The 23,278-nt window shown below is 44.5% G+C and overlaps 1 protein-coding gene across 1 annotated transcript in view; it reads right to left on the reverse strand.

Annotated features, from left to right (window-relative positions):
- The window catches only part of LOC132897890 (vinculin-like), a 55,416-nt gene that overhangs the window by 14,126 nt on the left and 18,012 nt on the right, over nucleotides 1-23,278 (reverse strand). Inside the window, exons 2-11 of the mRNA XM_060939149.1 lie at nucleotides 13,199-13,269; nucleotides 11,304-11,454; nucleotides 11,092-11,200; nucleotides 8,303-8,425; nucleotides 8,067-8,227; nucleotides 4,477-4,567; nucleotides 4,259-4,406; nucleotides 2,952-3,105; nucleotides 645-820; nucleotides 237-427 (exon numbers count right to left, since the gene is read on the reverse strand). Coding sequence (XP_060795132.1) covers nucleotides 237-427; nucleotides 645-820; nucleotides 2,952-3,105; nucleotides 4,259-4,406; nucleotides 4,477-4,567; nucleotides 8,067-8,227; nucleotides 8,303-8,425; nucleotides 11,092-11,200; nucleotides 11,304-11,454; nucleotides 13,199-13,269 — 1,375 coding nt within the window. The remainder of the gene's footprint in view (nucleotides 1-236; nucleotides 428-644; nucleotides 821-2,951; nucleotides 3,106-4,258; nucleotides 4,407-4,476; nucleotides 4,568-8,066; nucleotides 8,228-8,302; nucleotides 8,426-11,091; nucleotides 11,201-11,303; nucleotides 11,455-13,198; nucleotides 13,270-23,278) is intronic.

Genomic DNA, 23,278 nt, shown 5'->3' on the forward strand with positions numbered 1-23,278 from the left:
ACTTTACAGGATATTGATGTAACTAGACAAGAAGTCCAAAAATCATGCTTTTTGGCTCAGTGTGTTTAAGAAGGAAGGTTAATGATGCTAACGTGCTAATCTAACGCTGAGGATTCTGGTTATTACGCTGACGTTAAAGTGTCGCTCCAGTTCTTACACCTGGGGATGTTTACACGTACAAACAATGTAAACAACTCAACCGGACAGAAAGGTTTAGAGAGGAGAGCGATACTGACCCACTCCTCCGTCCTCCATGGTGGGGTTATCGATCCAGCGCTGCGCCTGCTCCATCTTACCCTCCAGGTGAACGGCCGCTTTGGCTGGACGAGTGTTCGCTACGGCACGGTTCGTTTTGGACTGCAGGTTCTGCAGAGCCGTGGCGATCTGCTTTGCCAGGGCACGAGCCTCAGGGGTATCACCTTTACCCCTACACACACACACACACACACACCACATCGTAGGATCACATCAGCAGTTTGAGTAACCACAACTACGACTCACTCCATACATTTTTACTCAATCGTGTCAAAATTCACAAATAAATGTTTTTTTGAGAATTCTCTAAAGAGACAGCACAAAATGACGGTGTTAGAGACTGAGGCTGGAACACACACACGTGCCATGGCTTTGTTCAGGATACGTACGCTTTGCGGAGCTGCGAGAGTTTGGCGGTGAGAGCGCCGATTTCATTCACATTGCGCAGGATGTCGTCGTATTCACGCGGATCGTCACACAGAGCCGCGATGTTCTGAGCCTCGGCAAGAACGGCCTTCACATGGTCCTCCCCCTCAGGGCCGGAGGCGGGGTCAGCTAACCAGGCCTACACACACACACACACGAGATTTGAGAGATAGAGCTTTTGTCCGAATCTCCATGCTGTTGATGTGTTACACTCTTCTGTAAGGCCATTATTAAAAAATGCTCTGTTTCCGGTCCACCGGCCGGGTGAGTGCCGTTTGTGTGGTTGAAATTTTTTTTTTAACGCCGGTTTTTCGACATTTTTTTGGGATTCGTAAATCTAAAATCGAACTTGACATTTCCGCATTCCCAGGGCTTTCCACTAAGGCTCATACTAGCCAGCCATGACAAATAAGTAGCCAGCCAGGGGGAGTAAACACAAAATAAACTCCTGTGCACGCAGTTCCCAGGATTAAATGTATTTTCCACAGACCATTTATTTATTCACTTTACTCAAATACAAAGTAAAATGGCAGTAAATCTTCTTTCTTTTCTTGCGTATTGCATCATGAGGCGTTCCTGGCTTGTAAATCTCTTATTTTCGGTGCGTGACACATTCACGCAGCTGAGCATGCTATGAATTAACAACGACGACAGCGGTCTGCAGTGGGGCGACACCATTACACACTCAGCCAACATTTCTCCATTTGTGTATGAAAATACACTCCAACCACTCAGTTTGGGTTCATTTACAACCAACGGTGTCTTTTGATGCCAGCACGTAATTGAACAAGAGAAAACTGGTTTACCGGAGACAAAATAAGTGTCATCTCTGCTTCTGTTCCCTCCGACACATGACTGCCTCCGCCGAGTGCGCGCACACACACCGCATGTCGGGGCCGCGGATGAGCTAAGGCCTCTGCATGCTCTTGCGACAAGGCTTTCGCAGATAGCTTTTTGCAGACAGTTGTAATTTATTGTTGAGCGGAGATAATAGGCGTGCGCGATGCTATTCACCGGCACAACGCAAGGGGGCGTGAAGTCGCTAGGAGTAGTTGGTGGGTGTGGTTAGTGGAGTGTTTATCCTCCGGTTACTTATAATGACTAGAACTTTTTTTTTTTTTATAATGACTAGAACTGGAGTCGTATAGATGTACGTACTTCCTCAATCAACCGCTCTTCATGCTGCTCCATCTTCGCTCGTGTTTTTAAAAATGGCGGTCGTGAAAACAAAACAAACTGGGAAAGTAGGGAAGCGGAAGTGCTTGTACAGCGGATGTAGAGTGGACCAATCAGAGCCCTCTTGTCTGCGACGCTGTCTGTGAGGCTTCTGCGGTGGTCACAATTTTTGGGAGGTGCATGCAGAGTGTCTGCGAAGGTGGGGGCGCTACGCAGACGCTGTCTGCGACACCGTCTGCGAGGACTGTGTTGTCAGCATAAATTGGCCTTTACTCTCCCTTGATCAACAAAGTCTGCGGGGAATTTGTGGTTATTATCGGTACAAACAGCGCGAATCACAACTTAAATGAGTGCGGTTCAGTTTGACATTATTGTCAGTCCGTTAGATAAACATTTAATTTTATTAAAATCGTAAATTAATATTTAGATCCTGTGGGCTACAAAAATAATAGTCATTAAAGTAGCCGGCTGGACTTAATTGTGTAGTCGGCTGTATGGCGGCAGCCGGCGCTTGTGGAAAGCCCTGTCAAATCAGCTCTGCGCATGCGCCGTGCGGCACAAAAAAACGGCAGCCACCTTGAAGGAAGGAGATCCGGAGTTTTCATCATTTGCTTAAGTGTGAAATCGCAAAATGGTATTCTAGCGAACAACAAAATAGTAAAGATTCAGAAAAACAAATCATTCAGTGATCATTTTAATAGTGTAATTTCATCCGAACTCGGCCTAACGCTCGATTTAGAACTACAAAAAGCCCGTGTGTCGGACATTTTAAGTACCTTTGTAAAAGTTTTGCAAATGTTGTAGTCAGAATTTAAAATGCTAATTTAAAGTTTTTGTACAAGTTTCAGTTGATTAAACTGTCATTTTATTAAATGTGTCTGCTTTTGTAATAAAAAAAAGTACTGAAAGAAAAAGCAAAACACAGCATTGCGATTTCTTATCCATCCATTAAAAAAAATAAATCCCTCCCTCCCGACTGAAAATTTTTTTGCTCACCCGGTGGACAGGAAACGGATTTTTTTTTTAAGGATGGCCTAAGGTTGTAGTGTGTGTGTGTGTGAGAGAGAGAGAGAGAGAGAGAGAGAGAGAGAGACCTGTGCTGCCTCTGCCTTCTTGGCGAGTGTGTTTTTGGCGTTGGTCATGGCCTCCAGTTTATCTGCAGCGTTCGCTACTTTCCCAGACAGCATGTCCAGCCCCTGAGCAACCTGCTGTGCTTTCTGAATGGCCACCGGACTCGTACCAGAACCCCTGCAGTGCACACACACACACACACACACACACAGAGCATGTCGGCTCTTTTTCTACCTTTAATGTAACCTAACCAAAAACACTGAAGTGGGAAAACAAATAGAAAAAAAGTATAATAACCTGGCTGCAAAAGTATACACACCCTTTTATCATGGGTCATATGACTGGTTCAGTTGGAGCACAATCATGTTTAAAAGGTTATAATCACACACCCATCATTACTGAACTGAATCCGATCAACTCCAAATAAAGCTCAGCTGCTCCTCTCAGAGTTTCTTCACATCTTCTTGGTTTCATCCAATTGTTTAAGCTGAAGATCTTACAAAGCATGCACAGGATCTCACTGTGGAAACGTTTCAATCAGGAGAGGGGTACGAAAGAACGTCCAGAACATTACACGTACCATGGAACACTGAAGTCCATCATCGACAAGTAGAGAAAACGGAGCACCAGTTACGCCACCGAGAACAGGATGAAAGTTATCATCAGGGAGGCTGCTGAGGAACCTACAGGAGCATCCGAGCTCAACAAAACGTGTTATGATCTCATGAGACCAAGGCAGAACCTTTTGGATGCAATTCTAAATAAAAGATACGTTGGGCGTAAAAACAAGACAGCTCATCACCTAAAGAACACCATAGCTCCGGTGAAGCGTGGTGGTGGGAGCATCATGCTATGGAGCTGCTTCTTTTCAATCAGCTGGGACTGAGGCTTGAGTCAAGACAGAGGAGAGCTATAAACACCAAAATCCCATCTAAAACCTGTGGAATTCCTCGAAGAAGGCTGTGTTCAGGAGATCCGATCGATCTGGAGCAGATTCGGGAGGAAGAAAAAAATGAAGATGTGCTGAAGAAGTTGTTGGGAGACTCTGAGGCAAAAACACTGGGTCATGAATTACAAGCTAAAGATGGTGCAACAAAGTGCGAGTTAAGGGGTGTGTATACTTATGCAACCAGGTTATTGGAGGTTTTTGCTTCTTCTCTTGATAAATTCTTGAACTGCATCAATAAATGGAGCATTAAATGAGTGAAAGCGCCGCAATGATGAGAATCGGGATGGTGAAACGGAAAAAAAGGCTCATGACGCCGCAGGTCTGAGGGCGCGGGGCGCACGGCGCCGCAGGTCTGTCATTTTGTTTATGTGCTTGTGTTACCTGGCGCGCAGATCTGCGACCTGGTCAGTCAGGTGTCCCAGACCTTTGGCTGTGTCCAGAATCTCCTTCCTCTCGTTACCCACACACAGCTCACCCACCTTCCCTGCTTCATCCAGGATCTGCCTCACGGCCTGCTCTCCAGCCTCTCCTGCGTCACACACACCATGAATAAACATGCGTGCCAGACGGCGTCTCCTTACTTGTGTGTGTGTGTGTACCTGGAGGTGCATTGGGGTCCTTGAGCCAGTTCTTTGCCTGAGCCATTTTCGAGTCGATGAGTGCCAGAGCCCGCTTCATTGTCTCCGTGTCCTTCAGAGAGACGAGAGGAGAGTGAGGACAAACGTTCACACATCATCATCATGATCAGGTCTGGATCCGTGCCATCTGATGATGGAGTGTCCTCAAGTCATTAGGCAACATTTTAAAGAAGGTGAAATAAAAAAATAAATAAAAATCACACACAGTACATCATCACTCCGTGTGTGTAAAACACTCCATAACCTTTAGCATGCAGAGCATCTGATGGTTTTTATTCACAACCACATGCTTGTTAACCAGCAACTCTTTACACTCTTCACTCTCACAAACCAGGCAGCGAGAGTTCAACTCGATTCCGCTCGAGCGTCACCGGTCCTCTGACTGACGCGCACGTGGGAATAATTACATTTCCCTACAACTGGAAATATTTACAACTATTTATAAAAGCTACACTGATGAACATCAGAGCAGGGCACGGCGTGTCAACCCACAAGTCGCTTATGGGCGTGTCGTTGCTTGTCCAGCTTTTTTTTTTCTTGTTCAGATGAGAAACAGTCGTAGCTGCTCAGCTTACCCAGCTCCTGAAGCTCAAGAGTTAACGATAAATTAAACGAGGCTGTAATCAGTGTGATAATCAGCTCTGTGGTTTACATGTCACTGCTTCGTTCTCAGAATAGATTAGCAAAGCGAGCTAACTCTACCAGCTACACGCCAGCGCTCTCTACGACTTCCTGCCAAGCTTTATTTTCCTTCTTAATGTCTCTATACTGTACATGTTTAATGAGAGCTCATATAGGACAGCTGAAACCACGGCTGTACGTTTTTCTTCATCACACAGAAACGAGTTGTAGATGAGAAGTAAAGGTGTGAACGGGGAACTGAAGGAACGTCACACCACAGGCGCGAGCAGGAGGAATCAGTCGAGATGATCGCTGGGAGGAGGAGGAGGCCAAAAGATGAGGACTAGATCATATGGAATTGAGAAAACACGAGTTCAAACGTCTGCAGGATATAGTGCACGTGTGTGTGTGTGTGTGTGTGTGTGTGTGTGTGTGTGTGTGTGTGAGAGCAGACGAGCAGTTAATTTCCTTTTTAGGCAAACAAAAGCTTCAGCTGCGGTTCATCTGAACCACACACACTTGGTAGCAGATAAGACACGGACACAGCATGAGATAAGACACACACACACACACACAGGGAATATGTCACATGAAGAGCCTTTCTTTATTTAATATATTATATTTCTGTGCTCGGACGCAGTGACATCATCCCCCAGTCTGCTTTAGAGTGTGGTTCGAATCCTTAAAAGGTAAATTCCAGCCCACTGCCATTTTTAAAATATTTGCTTTGGTTCCTGTCGACAATAAACTCGGAGAACGTGTGCCTTTTTTTAACCACACAGCACACTTTCCAAAAACCACACACACACACACACACACACACACACACACACACACACACACACACACACATCTGCATCACACCACTCCATTGTTGATTATTTTCCTCCAACAGCATGCCCCCAAGATTACTCTGGACTTGGTGTGTTTGTGAGTCACACTGCCTGCTGACAGACTGTCCTCAGAGGAGTGAGCATAATGTACAGCCTTACACACACACACACACACACACACACACCATAACTGCTTCTGCAAAACCAAAAGCTATTAACAGCATGCTGGGGTGGGAGTGGCTCTTACCTTCTACAGTAGAACAACAGAAGAAAATAAAAAATAAAAAAAAGTTTACATATTAAAAACAGAAGGGAAAAAAACCCCAAGAAGACAGAGTTGTCTATATCCCGCCCTATAGAGATCTTGCACGTGACGTCACATCCGCTCCAGATTGTAAGCAGTCGCCATTTTGTCGGTCAAACGCCATATTTCCGGCATCTTTCCAACACTGACTTTGGTTTTTTTTTTTTCGCCCAAATCTTCAAATATTACCGTGCCACAATGCCGGAGAGTTGTATGGCATATAAATGCCACAACAGGAGAGGCCAGAAATCGGGAAGAAAGTTTCATAGGCTGCCACGGGACCCTGACAGGCGTGCAAAGTGGATTGCTGCTATTGGCCGGGCCGATCCAAACAACAACAACAAGGCATGGGAACCGACTGGAAGGAACGATCACTGGCGCCTGTGCAGTGACCATTTCATCTCAGGTTCGCCATGTATTTATTTCAGTATATCCATGTGGTTATTCGCAACATAAGTTTATGACTTGCTCTAATAAAAAATTCCGGGAAGTGGGAACCTGAGAAAAGGCTTGGGGGGTGGGGGGGGGGGGTGGATTGGGTCTTTAGTGGTGTGACATTCTATGTAGTCTCTAGATATAAAATTATTTTACACTTTTAGGGGTCACATGTAGAGATAGATAACTTCATAAGTATCAAATCATAAATTCCTCGTTCTCAATTGCCACTATATCTAGTATCAGCACTAGTACTCAATACTTAAGTGACTTACCCGTCCAATGAGGATTGTTATTTTCTTGTTTACAAGACGCCACATCTGAGTCGCTGACAAATCCTGAATTTCTGTAAAGATAACTGTGCAGAGATTTATAAGCACGCAGTGCTTCACCACTGAACAGCGAGGGAAAGTTAATGAGGTAATTATACACGTCTGGGTATTCCACCTCTGGCAGTTCAATATCCACTGACACGGTCGTGAAAACTCCGTCCGGTAAGCCATAAGGGTCACTAATCTGTAGATCGTTTATTTTAGACATATATCTAGTTATCTGTTCATTAGAAAAATGAGCCGTGTAGTCCGTCGGTTGAAATTGATCCATTCTGTACACGAGTGCAGCAGTATTCAGCGGTGTTTTTTACCGACAAGATGGCGGCTGTGTACTTTCCGGTCACGTGACTGCAAGATCTCTATACACCAAGTTTCCAGATAAACCCACTAAACCCAACCCGACCTCTTTACACTGACCTCAGCAGCCCATGGCATAAACCCACCGGGCCTTTGGTCCAGGGGAGCTAAAAATTAACATCTCTCACATTTCTTAGTATCAAAGGCACAAATTCATTACTGAATCAACACATTTACCAACTTTCAACACCAAACCACTCATAGCTTTCAAGTTCTGCTCCGGAAACAAAACCTGCCCCTAAGACTAACCTGAGAGACTGAGTCTGAAATTGTTTCCATGGAAACATGAAAAATAAAAAATTATCAAATTTCTTAGTATGAAACGTCACATCTACATCACCTTGTTAACATGTATACCGAGTGTCAAATCCGCATCATGAATAGTTTTGGATATATGCTCCGGAAACCAACATCGCTCTTAGAAACCAAGTCAAAATCTATTTTTTAAGTAAAAATTTGAAAAATATTTTTTTCAAAAATCCAAAATAGCAAAAGGCACCAGGTCACATGTTGCTTGATATGTATACAGAGTTTCATGAAGGTATCTTCAGTAGTTTTAAAGATACGGCCCGGAAGCAAAAACGTGACCAGACGGACGGAACCCGTTTCTATAAACTTCGTTTGGGCGAGGGATAAACACAGTGAAACCATTCACACACACACACACACCTTGCTGGCCCAGGCATCTTCATCCCAGGATGTGAGCTGGAGCACTCGGATGATCTCGTTGATCTCCGCGCTCATCTTCTCCACAGTGAAGTTCCTGTTCTTCACCGCCTCATCTACCCCGGCACTCTGAGCCGTCTTCGTCGTCAGAAAGATCTTTATTCCTACAAACACACATCCAGATGTTACAGGCCTGCAGACGTACCTGAGCTGAGGGAGCACCAGACGGGTGGAGGTACCTGAGATGAGGACGGGCAGCAGCTCCTTCACCGTGTTCATGGAGTTCACCAGCATGACGCGGTGCTCCTGATGAGTCAGCTCCTGCTGCCGCTCGTCGATCATCTTCGCCATCTTCGTCATGCCTAAACACACGGTAACACTGTGGTGATGTTTCGCTCGAAAGCCTCAGCACACTGTGGAAACGCTGCAGTTCACCAATAAACCGTCGCTTCACCACGTTACAGTTTAAATCTGACACACAACTGATCGTCTTCCAGCGATCCAAACCGAAAATCTGATTCACACCACTTTCATATCCAAGTTTACGGATCAGATCCAGATCCGGGTAAAAACCTGATCTGTATTAAAGGGATAGTTCGGGATTTTTGACATGAATCTGTATGGCATCCTCATCAATAGTGTCGTGCAAACACACTGACTTACCCCTGACAGCATCCTGTGAGTCCAGTTCTTGTCCAGTTTTGGTCCAGACGAAAGTAGTCCGGCAAGTTTGTTGGGGTCACGAAAGTAAAACGTTTTTCGTCTCAAAACAGTATGTGTTCAAAAGAGTGATATATTTGCATCACAAAACCGTTGCCAAATAAAAAGTCAGACCTCGAAATCGCTTGGCACTATTTTCTCTCCCTTCTTATCACTGTGCGCTGCCGGCTTCATCCAGCTGCGGCTCCAGCTTCAAGGATAAGCTGGAGCCGCATAAGTAGGAGTCCCGGCGGGTGGTTTGTATTCGATTCGTTTATATCCCGACCTTGTCAGCTGTCACATTTATATTCATGGACCCGGTAAGCTGGTAAATAATATATATATTTTTTTTCTTTACCAAATTCTAACAGAAAACGAGAGCGCCCGAAAGGGAAAACCGAGCCGAGCCGCCTCACGGCTGTAATGCAAATTGCTTTCCTCCTCAGTATACAAGTGCGCTCCCATGGCAGGGAAAAAGAAACTACCACTGCTGCCTATGTAGTGCCCTATTTATACAAATAGGAGTCATTCAGGATTCAGTCCGTGTCATGGCTGAATCCTGAATGACTCCTATTTGTATAAATAGGGCACTACATAGGCAGGCTGAATCCTGAATGACTCCTATTTGTATAAATAGGGCACTACATAGGCAGGCTGAATCCTGAATGACTCCTATTTGTATAAATAGGGCACTACATAGGCAGCAGTGGTAGTTTCTTTTTCCTTGCCATGGAAGCGCACTTGTATACTGAGGAGGAAAGCAATTTGCATTACAGCCGTGAGGCGGCTCGGCTCGGTTTTCCCTTTCGGGCGCTCTCGCTTTCTGTTAGAATTTGGTAAAGAAAAAAAAATATTATTTACCAGCTTACCGGGTCCATGAACATAAATGTGACAGCTGACAAGGTCGGGATATAAACGAATCGAATACAAACCACCCGCCGGGACTCCTACTTATGCGGCTCCAGCTTATCCTTGAAGCTGGAGCCGCAGCTGGATGAAGCCGGCAGCGCGCAGTGATAAGAAGGGAGAGAAAATAGTGCCAAGTGATTTCGAGGTCTGACTTTTTATTTGGCAACGGTTTTGTGATGCAAATATATCACTCTTTTGAACACATACTGTTTTGAGATGAAAAACGTTTTACTTTCGTGACCCCAACAAACTTGCCGGACTACTTTCATCTGGACCAAAACTGGACAAGAACTGGACTCACAGGATGCTGTCAGGGGTAAGTCAGTGTGTTTGCACGACACTATTGATGGGGATGCCATACAGATTCATGTCAAAAATCCCGAACTATCCCTTTAAACGTGTTTAAGATCAGGATGGTGAGGAAATAAACGGAGATCATTTTAAAGTCTAATACTGAATCTGACCAGCCAACAGTTAACGGCTCGAGCGTCACGGAGTGCGGCTTTACACTCGATTAAGCGTGTGTGTATACACCAAATCTAATTATTTCCTCAAATAACTGCTTCGGTTTCATATCTAAATATTAGGGGTGGGACTAGATTTAAAAAAAATAATCTAATTAATTACAGGCTTTGTAATTAATTAATCTCAATTAATCGCACTACCGTATTCGCCCCAAAAGCAACATTTATTTTCTGTAACTAAATAATATGTGAAGAGTTCAAATAATACACAGACATGATTTTTAGATTCAAGCTCATTTAATGTCTGTAAACAATATTTTGTTGGAAATTGTTCTTCTGCACGGCATTTGAAACGATGGATCACACGCCGCAATCTGCAATACATCTCGCAGACCCTTGTCTTCTACCACCGATAGCGGTCTGCAGTCCAGGGCAATCCACTCGGCCAGCGTGTTCGTTAAATTTTCCGACGTTGCCCTGCTCATTTTCTTCTGGAATCCAGCCATTTCTTCGAGTTTGCACTGCTGACCAGAACTGCTACCTCGAGCTGCAGCTGTTTCAGTGATCGCAGTGACGTGCTTGGCATTTAAACGGTAGCGTAAAGTTGACGAGCTTCTGTGATGAGCAAACTCCTTTCTGCACAGTTTGCAATAAACTGTGGTTTTATCGACGGTTCCATCGGGTCGTTTTTTGAATATAAATTTACCATCCAGCAGACCCGGCGCGCTTTCAAGCTCCATTGCTGTAACTGGAACTGTGTGCGTCAGTATATTTGTCGCACCATAACACGGTGCACTAACAACGGTTCCGGGTTGTTTGGCATGCAAACTGCGATAAAATGCGTTAATATTTTTAACGAATTAATTTGTTTGAAATTAATTAGTCTTAATTAACGCATTAATGTCCCACCCCTAGTAAATATACGGTGGAGGAAGGAAAGGAAAGGAGAGAGAGACCTGGTCCCAGGTTCTTGGTGTATGTGATCAGATCCTCCATGCTCTCCACCACTTCAGCAACGGTCAGATACTCCAGAATGCCTTTACACACACGGATGATTTTACGCACCTGAGAAACAGCAGCATGTCAGTGAGCTCCACTGAGTTAAAGTGAGACTGACACAGAGAGAGAGAGAGAGAGAGAGAGAGAGAGAGAGAGAGAGAGAGAGAACCTCAGCTTCATCAAAGGTGAGCAGCAGGTCGGAGGTTCCTGATAAAATGCCGCGTGAGCCATCGATGAGATAATCCCGCGCCGGGACGGAGTACGGGTCGGCCTTCAGCATCTGAGCTGCCTGGACCAGCTTAGTGCATGCATTCTCCACTCTGCACACACACACAAACTTCATTTATTCTTCACATTTTATGTTTCATGCTCAAAAAACACATAAGAATAAACACTGTGCTCGGTTAAAGAACCCATCACCATACCTGGGTCACGGATTTACTCAAAGATCTGACGCCTGCTTGCTGTTCTTTTTTTAATGATTATAATATTAATCTACATAAACACGACGTCAGATTTTACTCTTACTGCTCTACAATCACAAACAGACAACACAACATTGAGCTGCAGGTAAATGACCTCGTTAATGACCTCGCTGTCTGATCCACACACACACACACACACACACGGCACTTAACATGCCATTCCTAACCTTTACCTCAACTAAAACAGAGAAACACACATGGTGTGTATTTATATCTTACCAAGGACCAAGTGTTCACAAAGTCGGGACAGGCCTTTTTTAAAACTAATTTCTCCATGGGTTGCTTTACAATCAGGGTACGCAAGCTAAAAATCACATTTAACACTTATTATCTTCAATATCAAAAGGCTTGACTAAATAAACTTGGTTGTTTATTGTAGCCCTGTGATAGCTCTATTTACCATGCAAAAGAAAATTGGTGATAACGTTATTTTTGGTGAATATATGGCAATATATGTCATATTTACACTACCGTTCAAAAGTTTGGGGTCACCCAGACAATTTTGTGTTTTCCATGAAAAGTCACACTTTTATTTCCCACCATAAGTTGTAAAATGAATAGAAAATATAGTCGAGACATTTTTCTGGCCATTTTGAGCATTTAATCGACCCCACAAATGTGATGCTCCAGAAACTCAATCTGCTCAAAGGAAGGTCAGTTTTATAGCTTCTCTAAAGAGCTCAACTGTTTTCAGCTGTGCTAACATGATTGTACAAGGGTTTTCTAATCATCCATTAGCCTTCTGAGGCAATGAGCAAACACATTGTACCATTAGAACACTGGAGTGAGAGTTGCTGGAAATGGGCCTCTATACACCTATGGAGATATTGCACCAAAAACCACACATTTGCAGCTAGAATAGTCATTTAGCACATTAGCAATGTATAGAGTGGATTTCTGATTAGTTTAAAGTGATCTTCATTGAAAAGAACAGTGCTTTTCTTTCAAAAATAAGGACATTTCAAAGTGACCCCAAACTTTTGAATGGTAGTGTAGCAAAATTACTCGTGTCCTTTAGAAAAAGTGCTTTTTTGACCACAGGTAGCTCCGAAAGGGATGCACTTAAATCAGTCTTTATACCATAAAACAAATATTTGGTTCCATATCATTGGAAACATAGTTAAGTTTTAATGTTGAATGCCAGTAAGTTTTCAGACTATTTTGATCAAATTAGTATGGAATTGTGTCCAAAAAATGTCCTCTCCGAGACAGCTAATTTTTCAATATAAAATAACATATCTAAAATGATTATTTTCATCCTAAAATGTGGTCAAGATATTGGGACGTAAATATTAGAGACAACTAACACAAATCTCCGAGAATAACTGCATTTGTTTCTCCCAGCCCTGCTTAAAGCGACACTTAATCTTCTTTATCTTATAGCAGATTACACAAAACTACCATACACACGTCAAAAAATGACCTGAAATCTGTTCTTTAACTCGTCCTTCACTTAAAAACTGGTACAAGAACCAGTTTGAACCAGTTTGAATTTTGGACCCCTGTGACACAAACTTTGTACCCTGATTGTAAAACAGCCCGTATACTGCACACGTGTGTGTGGGCTGATGGAGCTTACTTTATGAAGGCAGGAGGCATGTCTCTTTTCATGATAGCATCCTCCGTAGTCTGCACCGTCTCCTTCCCCACCTACACACACACACACACACACACACACACACACACACACGTTGAAATTAAATGACACAGTTCTGTAAATATTAGTTCAACACATCATATTAAAAATAGATCAGTGTGTTAGGAGTTCGGTGCGTGCGTGTGCGTGCGTGCATGTGTGTATATATAACATCCTGGTCTCAGTTTCACACACTCCGACAGTGTGTCAGTGTTCAGTGTGTTTAATGCCAGGATAAAACTGAATCTGGTTTGGTGATGAGGTCATAGACATACCAGACATCGGCGTTAAAACAAGAGACTGAGTGCACAATACACACACACACCCACTATATCCCTTATACACACACACACACACACACACACTACATCCCTTACACACACACACACCACTATATCCCTTATACACACACTATATCCCTTACACACACACACACACACACTATATCCCTTACACACACACACACACACACACACACACACACACTACATCCCTTACACACACACACTATATCCCTTACACACACACACACTACATCCCTTACACACACACACTATATCCCTTACACACACACACAAACTACATCCCTTACACACACACACACACACACAATACACACACACTACATCCCTTACACACACACACACACACACTATATCCTTACACACACACACACACACACACACACACACTAAAGAAAGCAGTTGTGCTGTACATGTTCAGACAGGACTATTACACTGATCTCAGTTTCACACTTTTCCCTCTTCCTCTGTTCTGCGGCACCAAATCACCCCCCCGCCCCGCCCCGCTGTACACCACACTAAACCCCACCCACACCCACTCAGGGCCTCTGCATGCTCTTGCGACAAGGCTTTCGCAGATAGCTTTTCTCAGACAGTTGTAATTTATCGTTGAGCGGGGAGTAATAGGCATGCGCGATGTTATTCACCGCCACAACGCAAGGGGGCGTGAAGTCGCGAAATCGCTAGGAGTAGTTGGTGGGTGTGGTTAGTGGAGTGTTTATCCTCCGGTTACTTATAATGACTAGAACTGGAGTCGTATAGATGTACGTACTTCCTCACTTCCTCAATCAACCGCTCTTCGTGCTGCTCCATCTTCGCTCGTGTTTTTAAAAATGGCGGTCGTGAAAACAAACCAAACCGGGAAAGTAGGGAAGCGGAAGTGCGTGTACAGCGGATGTAGAGTGGCCCAATCAGAGCCCTCTTGTCTGCGACGCTGTCTGCGAGGCTTCTGCGGTGGTCACAATTTTTGTGAGGTGCGCGCAGAGCGTCTGCGAAGGTGGGGGGGCTACGCAGACACCATCTGCGACGCCATCTGTGAGGACTGCGTTGTCAGCATAAATTGGCCTTCACCCTGCACCAAACCCCGCCCACTTCCACTAAATTTTAACCCGACCAGCCTTACACCCTGTTTCTTTAGACCGGGTTACACTCATCTCATCTCATTATCTCTAGCCGCTTTATCCTTCTACAGGGTCGCAGGCAAGCTGGAGCCTATCCCAGCTGACTACGGGCGAAAGGCGGGGTACACCCTGGACAAGTCGCCAGGTCATCACAGGGCTGACACATAGACACAGACAACCATTCACACTCACATTCACACCTACGCTCAATTTAGAGTCACCAGTTAACCTAACCTGCATGTCTTTGGACTGTGGGGGAAACCGGAGCACCCGGAGGAAACCCACGCGGACACGGGGAGAACATGCAAACTCCGCACAGAAAGGCCCTCGCCGGCCACGGGGCTCGAACCCAGGACCTTCTTGCTGTGAGGCGACAGCGCTAACCACTACACCACCGTGCCGCCCCGGGTTACACTCGTCTAGAAAATTTATTTAACGGTTGTTTTTGTCGTTAGCGATCCACATCCTGCTTCACTAGTCGAAGTGTCTGAAATCTTCAGCTTTTCTGATCCAAAGTGAACCAAACCGTTGATTATTTCTCAGCAATGCTTTCCATCTTGTCGTTATTCTCTAACTGTTGCTGCGTGTGAATCAGCACTGAGATTCACAGAACAGTTTATACAGAGAGCACAGGGAAGGACGCGGGGCTCTGTCGGACCGTCGCGCTCGGACCCGTGGCGTGCGTGCGTGTTTGAGATTTTTGCTCCCTCAGTGTGAGGGCTGGATCGTTGTCTTCTGCTCTGAAACGCACCTTGGATTGATTTCCTGTGAAGAACTCCCTGCATGGTTTGGTGGAAACAGATAAACAGAAACATGGAGAGATACACACACACACACACACACACACACACACACACACACACACACACAGCCTGAGGAAAAACAATTCCGTATACTGTGTCAGAGAAAGAACTCGTCTCTTACAGAGCGCTTGTAGAGCAGTTATAGCCTGTTACAGAGCAGTTACACCTGCACAGAGCACTTTTACACCTCATGTCCTGTTACAAAACAGCATTCCGCTCCTGTTACAGAGCAGCTCAAACTTAAATCCTGATACAGACATGTTACACTCCGTTAAGGCCCGGTCCCACTGCACTTACGGATGCAAAGAGGATGTAAAACGTAAAAAAATCTTTGCCATCCGTTGGAAAACGCTATGCATCCGTTGTGTACTCATTGCATACGTGCTTCATACGCTCTATCCATCGAGCATCCGTCCACTGTGATTTCATCCGCGCAAAAAGTTTTGAGCTGCACAAAACTTTTAGAACGGATGAACTTTCCGCCGTGTACGATGTAAATCCGCGACATATACGAGCAACAAACGTTCTATGTCCGTCATCATCCGTTAAACGTCTGCTGTATCCTCTCTGCATCCTCTGGGCATCCTCGCAACTCACATCCGCTGCAGCTGAAAACGGAAAGAGGGAGGAAAGATAAGGTACATGAAACGTCTATTCATCGTTAGTAGCACGGAAATAGAAAGGATGTAAGCGTATGCATCTCGTATATAAAGTATTCAAAACAGACAAAGCGTTTATATCTGGGATGTATCTCGTATGTTTAGGATGTCTGGAGTATGTCTAGAGTATGTAGAAGGACACCTAGCGCAGTGAACGGTCTGCATCCGATATACATCCGCGCAACATCCCCTTTGTTTCCGTTAGGCGTACGTGATGCATCCCCTTCATCCGCTATGCATCCGCTCTTTCTGCTATGCGTCCGCTTCTCAGTTATCACCGGTAACCCCTTCGGAGCTGTCATCCACTTCCATCCGCTTTCATCCGCTAGGCTTCCTATGAACATGCGTTTAACATCCCCGCTATATACTACCCACGCCCGTTCTTTTCCGTTCTGTTTTCGCAAATTTTCGCCAATTTTGTCCATTTCTGGAGCGGATGAAAACGGATAGAGCCACCCCCGAAATTTTGCTCGTCCGCTGTGTCCTTTTTGCATACGTTTTGTGTCCATCGGCCAGTGGGACCGGGCCTTTACAGAGCATCTACACCAGGGGTGCTCACACTTTCAGCATGCGAGCTACTTGTAAAATAACCAGGTCAAAATGATCTACCTGCACTAAAAAAAAAACGTTAAATAGAAAGTTATTTATATATTTCCGGTGTATACTTTATTTATACAATATAGGTCGAAATACTTTTTTCCAGCGTTCTGCAATATTGCAGAATGTCAAAATTTTGTTCTGCAATTTGGAAATATGTTCTGCAAATACACAAGCCTCCATACTACACCCTTCTTAACCTAATAATGCCTATATTTACATCATATCTAGCTTTACAACTCATAGCATTACTGTAATTCTTTATTCTCTCACTCTAGTTTTAATTTCAGGTGGGGTTTACATTAGACCGTATCAGCAGATCATCAGATTAACGTTTTTAAAACGATTCGCGTGCACACAGCAACACCAATACACGGATACGCTCGGCTCCGCAGGCATCCTGCGCTCCAAATCACTCCGCCCTGAACAGCGAGTGCCCTCTGGAGGGTGCGCACTCCGGCCCTGCGCAGCTCACACAGCGCGCGAGTGAAGCGCACGAGCAGTGATTCGGGACTGAGCCGCTGTGTGTGTGATCTCAGTGCATATCACTCACCACTTGCAAGTGGAAGGATGGCAAGCCTAAAGACCATCATAACTACACAATGGGCAGTATTTGCATCAGTATTTGCAGTATTTTCATACTTTTATACTCTTTAATGAAAGGTGATACAAGGCGGAAGTCCGCGCCGTTTTTCAGCAGTCGCATCACATGACCAACGCCAGCGAATCAGGAAGGTGGATGTCACAGTGACGTTGTCCAATGACGACGCCAGCTAGAGCTCAGCACAGCGTATCCGCGTATTCTCAATGTTTACACAGCACCGGACCAGACACGATCTGGATTGAATACGTGGACGCTGGCGGATTCCCGTTTCCCGGCGGTTTAATGTAAACGGACAGTGCATCCGCGAAGAAAACGAGACAGATACGGTCTAATGTAAACTTGGCCTCAGTCTTCACAGATCCTTCTCTGCAGCAAAGTTATCATTCCGTGATCCCTCCACAGGTCTTTCATCCCCCTCGCCCTGACACTACGGGCTACTACAACTTGAAGTATACCAACTAATTCATAAATGTACTAGTTATCACACCCACACATCATCCTTCCACACAACACACTAATTAAGGCATCACCACAATAAAAAATAGAACACAACTGATCTTCAAGAAACACAACATTCATTTTCATGTTACATTTTGTCAAGATTAAGTTTCTCGCTTGAACAATAGATTGTTACCCAGAATGCACTTCATTCACAGTGTTTGCATCGGCAACCTGTAGTTTTAAATTGAAAGCAAGGTTTCAGTTCTACACTCTGTTACATCTTACGATGATGCAAAGAATTGATGCCATTCAGGAATAAAACCCAACTGGCAAATGGAAAGACGTTTGGGTTCATGGTGTTTGCCTGGCTTCTAAAGTGCAAGGTCATGAACTGAACGGAGAACGACTGCAGGGGCTTCACTGCTCTAAACTAACAACAGAGAACTGGGTACAAACTAATCATGGCAGAACTGAGAGCTACAGAACTACTGAGAGCTACAGAACTGAACCGATGAGCTTTGTCTTACAGGGCATTACAAAAAACATGTATTAGTGTAGCTTGGTATGAGAAAACAAAATATTCAAAAACTTACTTACTTAGGCCGCCCTCAGGCGAGCCGCCTATACCACACTCCAGCATCACCTGTCGGACATCATGGAACTCAGCTCGTCCAAGGAGACCACACCCACGTCGGTCTTAAGGTTATCTACGTACGTCTTGATGGGCCTCCCTGGGTTCCGCTTACCATGAGCTGGTTCCCACAGCACAACCTTGTTTGCAGCCAGTTCCGGATGGCGATGACAATGGCCAGCAATCCCCATTCTCCTCAACGCTATTTTGTCAGTTAGAAGTGGTAGGTCCCCATAGAGAATGGTGTTTGGTACCCGGTCGTACCACTTCACATTGAGCACTGTGCGTAACATTCTTGTGTAGGTCCCATTCAGGGACTTTTCCATTTGCTTTGTCAACATCCAGCATTCTGAGCCATATAGGAGAATTGTTTCCACTGTTGCTGTGAAGAACGTGAGCTTTACACTTCGGGATAAGCCAGAGTGCCACACTGCGATCTTCCTATTCATTGCCTTCCATGCAAGTGCTTTTCTTACTTTCATGTCCTGCTCAGAGGACTTTACCCACACTCCCAAGTATTTAAAATCGCTGACTTCTTTCAGATCGTGCCCTTTGCTGGTCTTCAAAGGGAGGCTTGGTTGAGGGATGTTCACGGTGATTACTTCAGGTTTTTTTACATTTAGGTGGAGCCCTACCTTGCCACACTCTGTTTCCACGTTGTGAAGTAATTGCTTGGCCTCTTCTATGGTGTTGGAAAGTAGGCAGATATCATCGGCAAAATCTAGGTCTGACAGGGTGACTGCAGGGTTTCTACGTGAACGTCTTGGAGTGATTATAAACCCTAGATCCCTATCGTGGCAGTCGATGGCTTTTCTTAGCGCATAGTCCAGGACGATAACAAAGAGGTAGGGAGCAAGTGTATCCCCTTGTAGTACGCCAGCTTTTATTTCGAATTCTTCAGTTATTCCATCCGGCGAGATTACTTTTGCTCGTGTGTTGGTGTACATTTGCTCGATTGCATTGAGCAGTCGCGGTGGAATGCCATAGGCTTGCAGGATTTTAATCATTTTCCCTCTGTGTATGCTATCAAATGCCTTTCTAAAGTCTATGAAGCTCATCACTGCGGACAGGTTATTCTTCTTAGTTTCTACGATTATTCGACGAAGTGCTAGGATCTGATAAAGTGTAGATCGGCCCTGCCTAAATCCGTTCTGATTTGGTCTTAGGAATGAGTCAAGCTTGTCTCTTATGCGATTGAGGATCATCCTGTTCATGATCTTTGAAATGATGCACGTCATACTTATACCACGGTAGTTATCGGTTGTAGAGAGACTTCCTGGTTTAGGGACTGGTCGTATGTGCGAGAGTGACCACTGCTCAAGTCTAGACCCCTCCATTAATGCTCTGTTGCTAAAATCGAGTATGAATTCATCCAGATCGCCATATTTAAGCACTTTGGGAGGAATGCCGTCCGGCCCGGCGCTCTTGTTATTCTTTAGTGCTCGCTTCACTCTCAGCAGCTCAGATTGTGTAAAAGGACCATCATCTATGCCTAGGTCGCCAAAGATTGCCTGTATATTTCCATCTTGATCGTCATTAATTTCTGGGACTTTGCCAAGATGATCTCTGAAGTGGTTATACCATGATGTTACTCTTTCTTCAGCATTTGCACCACGTAGCTGGCCTTCTCTGCACTTCCTTCATCCTGTCATCTCATTTACAACTTTCCATGCCTCTCCATATCTAGTCTCTTCATGACACTGTTCTATCCGTCTGCTCATCTCCTCCAGCTCTTGTTCTTTAATAAGATCGTATGTTTCGAAGAGTACTCTTTTGGCAAGGTTGAGCCGTTCTACACTCTCTATTACTTCCTCGTTGAGGTTTTCACTTGCTTCAACTAGTTCCTGCCTTGCCACTAAAATCTCTGGGTGTTTTGACCTTGCGGATCTTTTTCTCTTCGCTTTCTTTGGAACAAGTTCTTCCATAGCTTCTTGGTTTACTTTGCAGAAACTTTCATAGCATTTAGTGATGTCTTCAATCTTACTTAACTCTTGATATCTGTTACAGACCTTAAATGCGTACTTCCCTTGTAAAGTCACGTCCGACACAAAGGCACCCCGATCATACTTAACCTGCTGTTTAGATTTTGACACTCTTAAACTTAGCTTTATTTTAGCAATGACAGCTTTGTGGTCTGATCCAACCGTCTTGAAGGAGCTATAGGCTTCCGAGTTATGAATGGAATTTCTCCACTTTTTGTGTGCTAGTACATAGTCCAACTGTCTCAGTGACCCCGTTCCTCAATCCTTAAACGTCCAGAGCTTTCTACGCTTTTTGCAAAACTGCGTGTTCGTTGCTAACAGATCGTGCTCGGACATCAGCTCTACCAGGAGTTCCCCGTTCCTATTTGTGGTAGAGTGGTATGGGAATGGAACATCCTCCTTGCCAATCCTAGCGTTAAAGTCTCCAAGGACTATGAGGAAGTTGTGAGTTGGGACACATCGCAGGAGTGAGTGCAAATCATCGTAGAATTCTTCGGTTTCTTCAAGTGGGGCTGAGTTGGTGGGTGAGTACACTACAACCACAGTTGTTATTGGATTACTCTCAAATTCAGCAAGGAGGATTCGTTTGGAGTGTCTTTCTGTTCTGCGTAGAGCTTTACGTGCCTTAGTGCTAATAATCAGACCTACTCCCCCTACTGATGCCTGCATGTCATTTCTCCATGCTGAGGAAACTATAAAGGTAGCTGCTTTCAACTCTCTCCATCTCCATTATGTCTGCATCCTCGAGCACTTTGCGATGTTCTTGTACTCCCGTTATATCGATTTGACATTTCTCTACGCAGTGTGTAAGTTCTAGTACTCTTGCTTCTTCACGTAAGGTGTTTGCATTGAAACTTGCCACTTGTAGAGTCTTTCTGCAACGCAGAAGAGCATTGGACCGTCTGTTGCCATCCAACATCCCCCTCCCAGTTGGGTTTAAGGAGATATCTTCATCCATCTCAACTATCGTTGGGCCATCAGAACTGTCCACTCTGTTTACGTTTCGATTGTAATTATCCTCCATTACCGTTGTGTGATACATTTGACTTGACAATGCTAATAATCACCGCGGGCGCAACTCCACTCGGTGATAAGCAGATTGCTACGGATACTCAGCCATAGGACACTACTCGAAAGAGCTCATACCAGGGTCCACCGGTAGTTACAATTTTTACAGGCCTATTACCAAACCCCCAACCTGGAGGACCAGGTATTGCAATTTGTCTGGACTTTCCCCTAGTACCTGCCCAGCAAGACTGAACCTGCCAGGAACCTAGGTCCCAACTGGTATAGCTACTAGGATCATCAAGCCACACAAACTTCCCCACCACTTTAAGGCGCAACACTTAGGGAAGAATGTTCAAAAGTATCGATGAATAAAGGTAAAATACTGTTGCTGTCTTCAAAAGGGATATAATATCAGTATAATTTTGCATGATTCAACAATACAATATATACAAACCTATACAATTTACCAATATACATGTATGCAAGATAAGAACTAGTCAGCAGCGACCATCTTCACACGCGATCTGTCTCTGTTGTTGTTGGAGTCACGCTGGCTGCCGGTTTTGCCGAGATACGACAAAATCATCCTTGTTTTCTTGGCGTTTTTGTCGGACTCTTGCCCCGAAGAAACAATCCTCTTCTTGGGAGCCATGTTTGTTGTGCCGCATTGAATTCTGGGAGATGCATGGCGGAAACTGCCAAGGTAGGTAGGTTTGAATGTTAGTAAAACTAAGGAGATGGTGGTGACCTTCTCCAGTAGCCAAAGGGAACTAGCGGCAGCTGTCACCACTATGGTCCACGGTTTTCCGGTCGAGACAGTTGAGGAATATAAATACCTGGGAACCATTCTGGACTGCCAACTGAGGTTCTCTTCCAACACAGAAGGGATCCTGAGGAAGTGCCACCAGAGGATGTACCTACTAAGGAAAGTGAACTCTTTTTCTGTCAGTCAGAACATCTTGTTGACATTCTATTATACATTCATTGAAAGTGTTTTAGCTTTTTCTATATGCTGCTGGTATTACTCCATTACTGTACAGGATAGGAACCGCCTGCATAATACTGTCAAAGTGTGTTCTAAGATTATTGGACTTCCTGCTCGCCACCTGAATACTATGTACGAGCAGCAGGCTAGCGGCCTGGCTCGTCGAATTCTTAAGGACTCGACTCATGCTTTGTTCCCGGCATTTGAGCAGCTGCCATCTGGTCGCAGGTTCCGCTGTCCGGCCTGCAAGACCCAGAGGAGGAGAGCAACCTTTGTTCCAAGTGTTATTCTCCTCCTGAACTCTAAGAAATCTAAGACAGTTACAATAACTTAAGTCTTCTGTACAATACTCTAGTGCAATATCACATGTCCTGATGTCACTTTAACTACAATGCCACTCTAATCATATTGTCATTTTAATTTTATCCACGCGTCATTTAATTTATTTGTCATACAACCCCGATTCCAAAAAAGTTGGGACAAAGTACAAACTGTAAATAAAAAACGGAATGCAATAATTTACAAATCTCAAAAACTGATATTGTATTCACAATAGAACATAGACAACATATCAAATGTCGAAAGTGAGACATTTTGAAATTTCATGCCAAATATTGGCTCATTTGAAATTTCATGACAGCAACACATCTCAAAAAAGTTGGGACAGGGGCAATAAGAGGCTGGAAAAGTTAAAGGTACAAAAAAGGAACAGCTGGAGGACCAAATTGCAACTCATTAGGTCAATTGGCAATAGGTCATTAACATGACTGGGTATAAAAAGAGCATCTGGGAGTGGCAGCGGCTCTCAGAAGTAAAGATGGGAAGAGGATCACCAATCCCCTTAATTCTGCGCCGACAAATAGTGGAGCAATATCAGAAAGGAGTTCGAC

The sequence above is a fragment of the Neoarius graeffei genome, chromosome 14 (assembly GCF_027579695.1).
Source record: "Neoarius graeffei isolate fNeoGra1 chromosome 14, fNeoGra1.pri, whole genome shotgun sequence".
In the NCBI taxonomy this organism is placed as follows: Eukaryota; Metazoa; Chordata; class Actinopteri; order Siluriformes; family Ariidae; genus Neoarius; species Neoarius graeffei.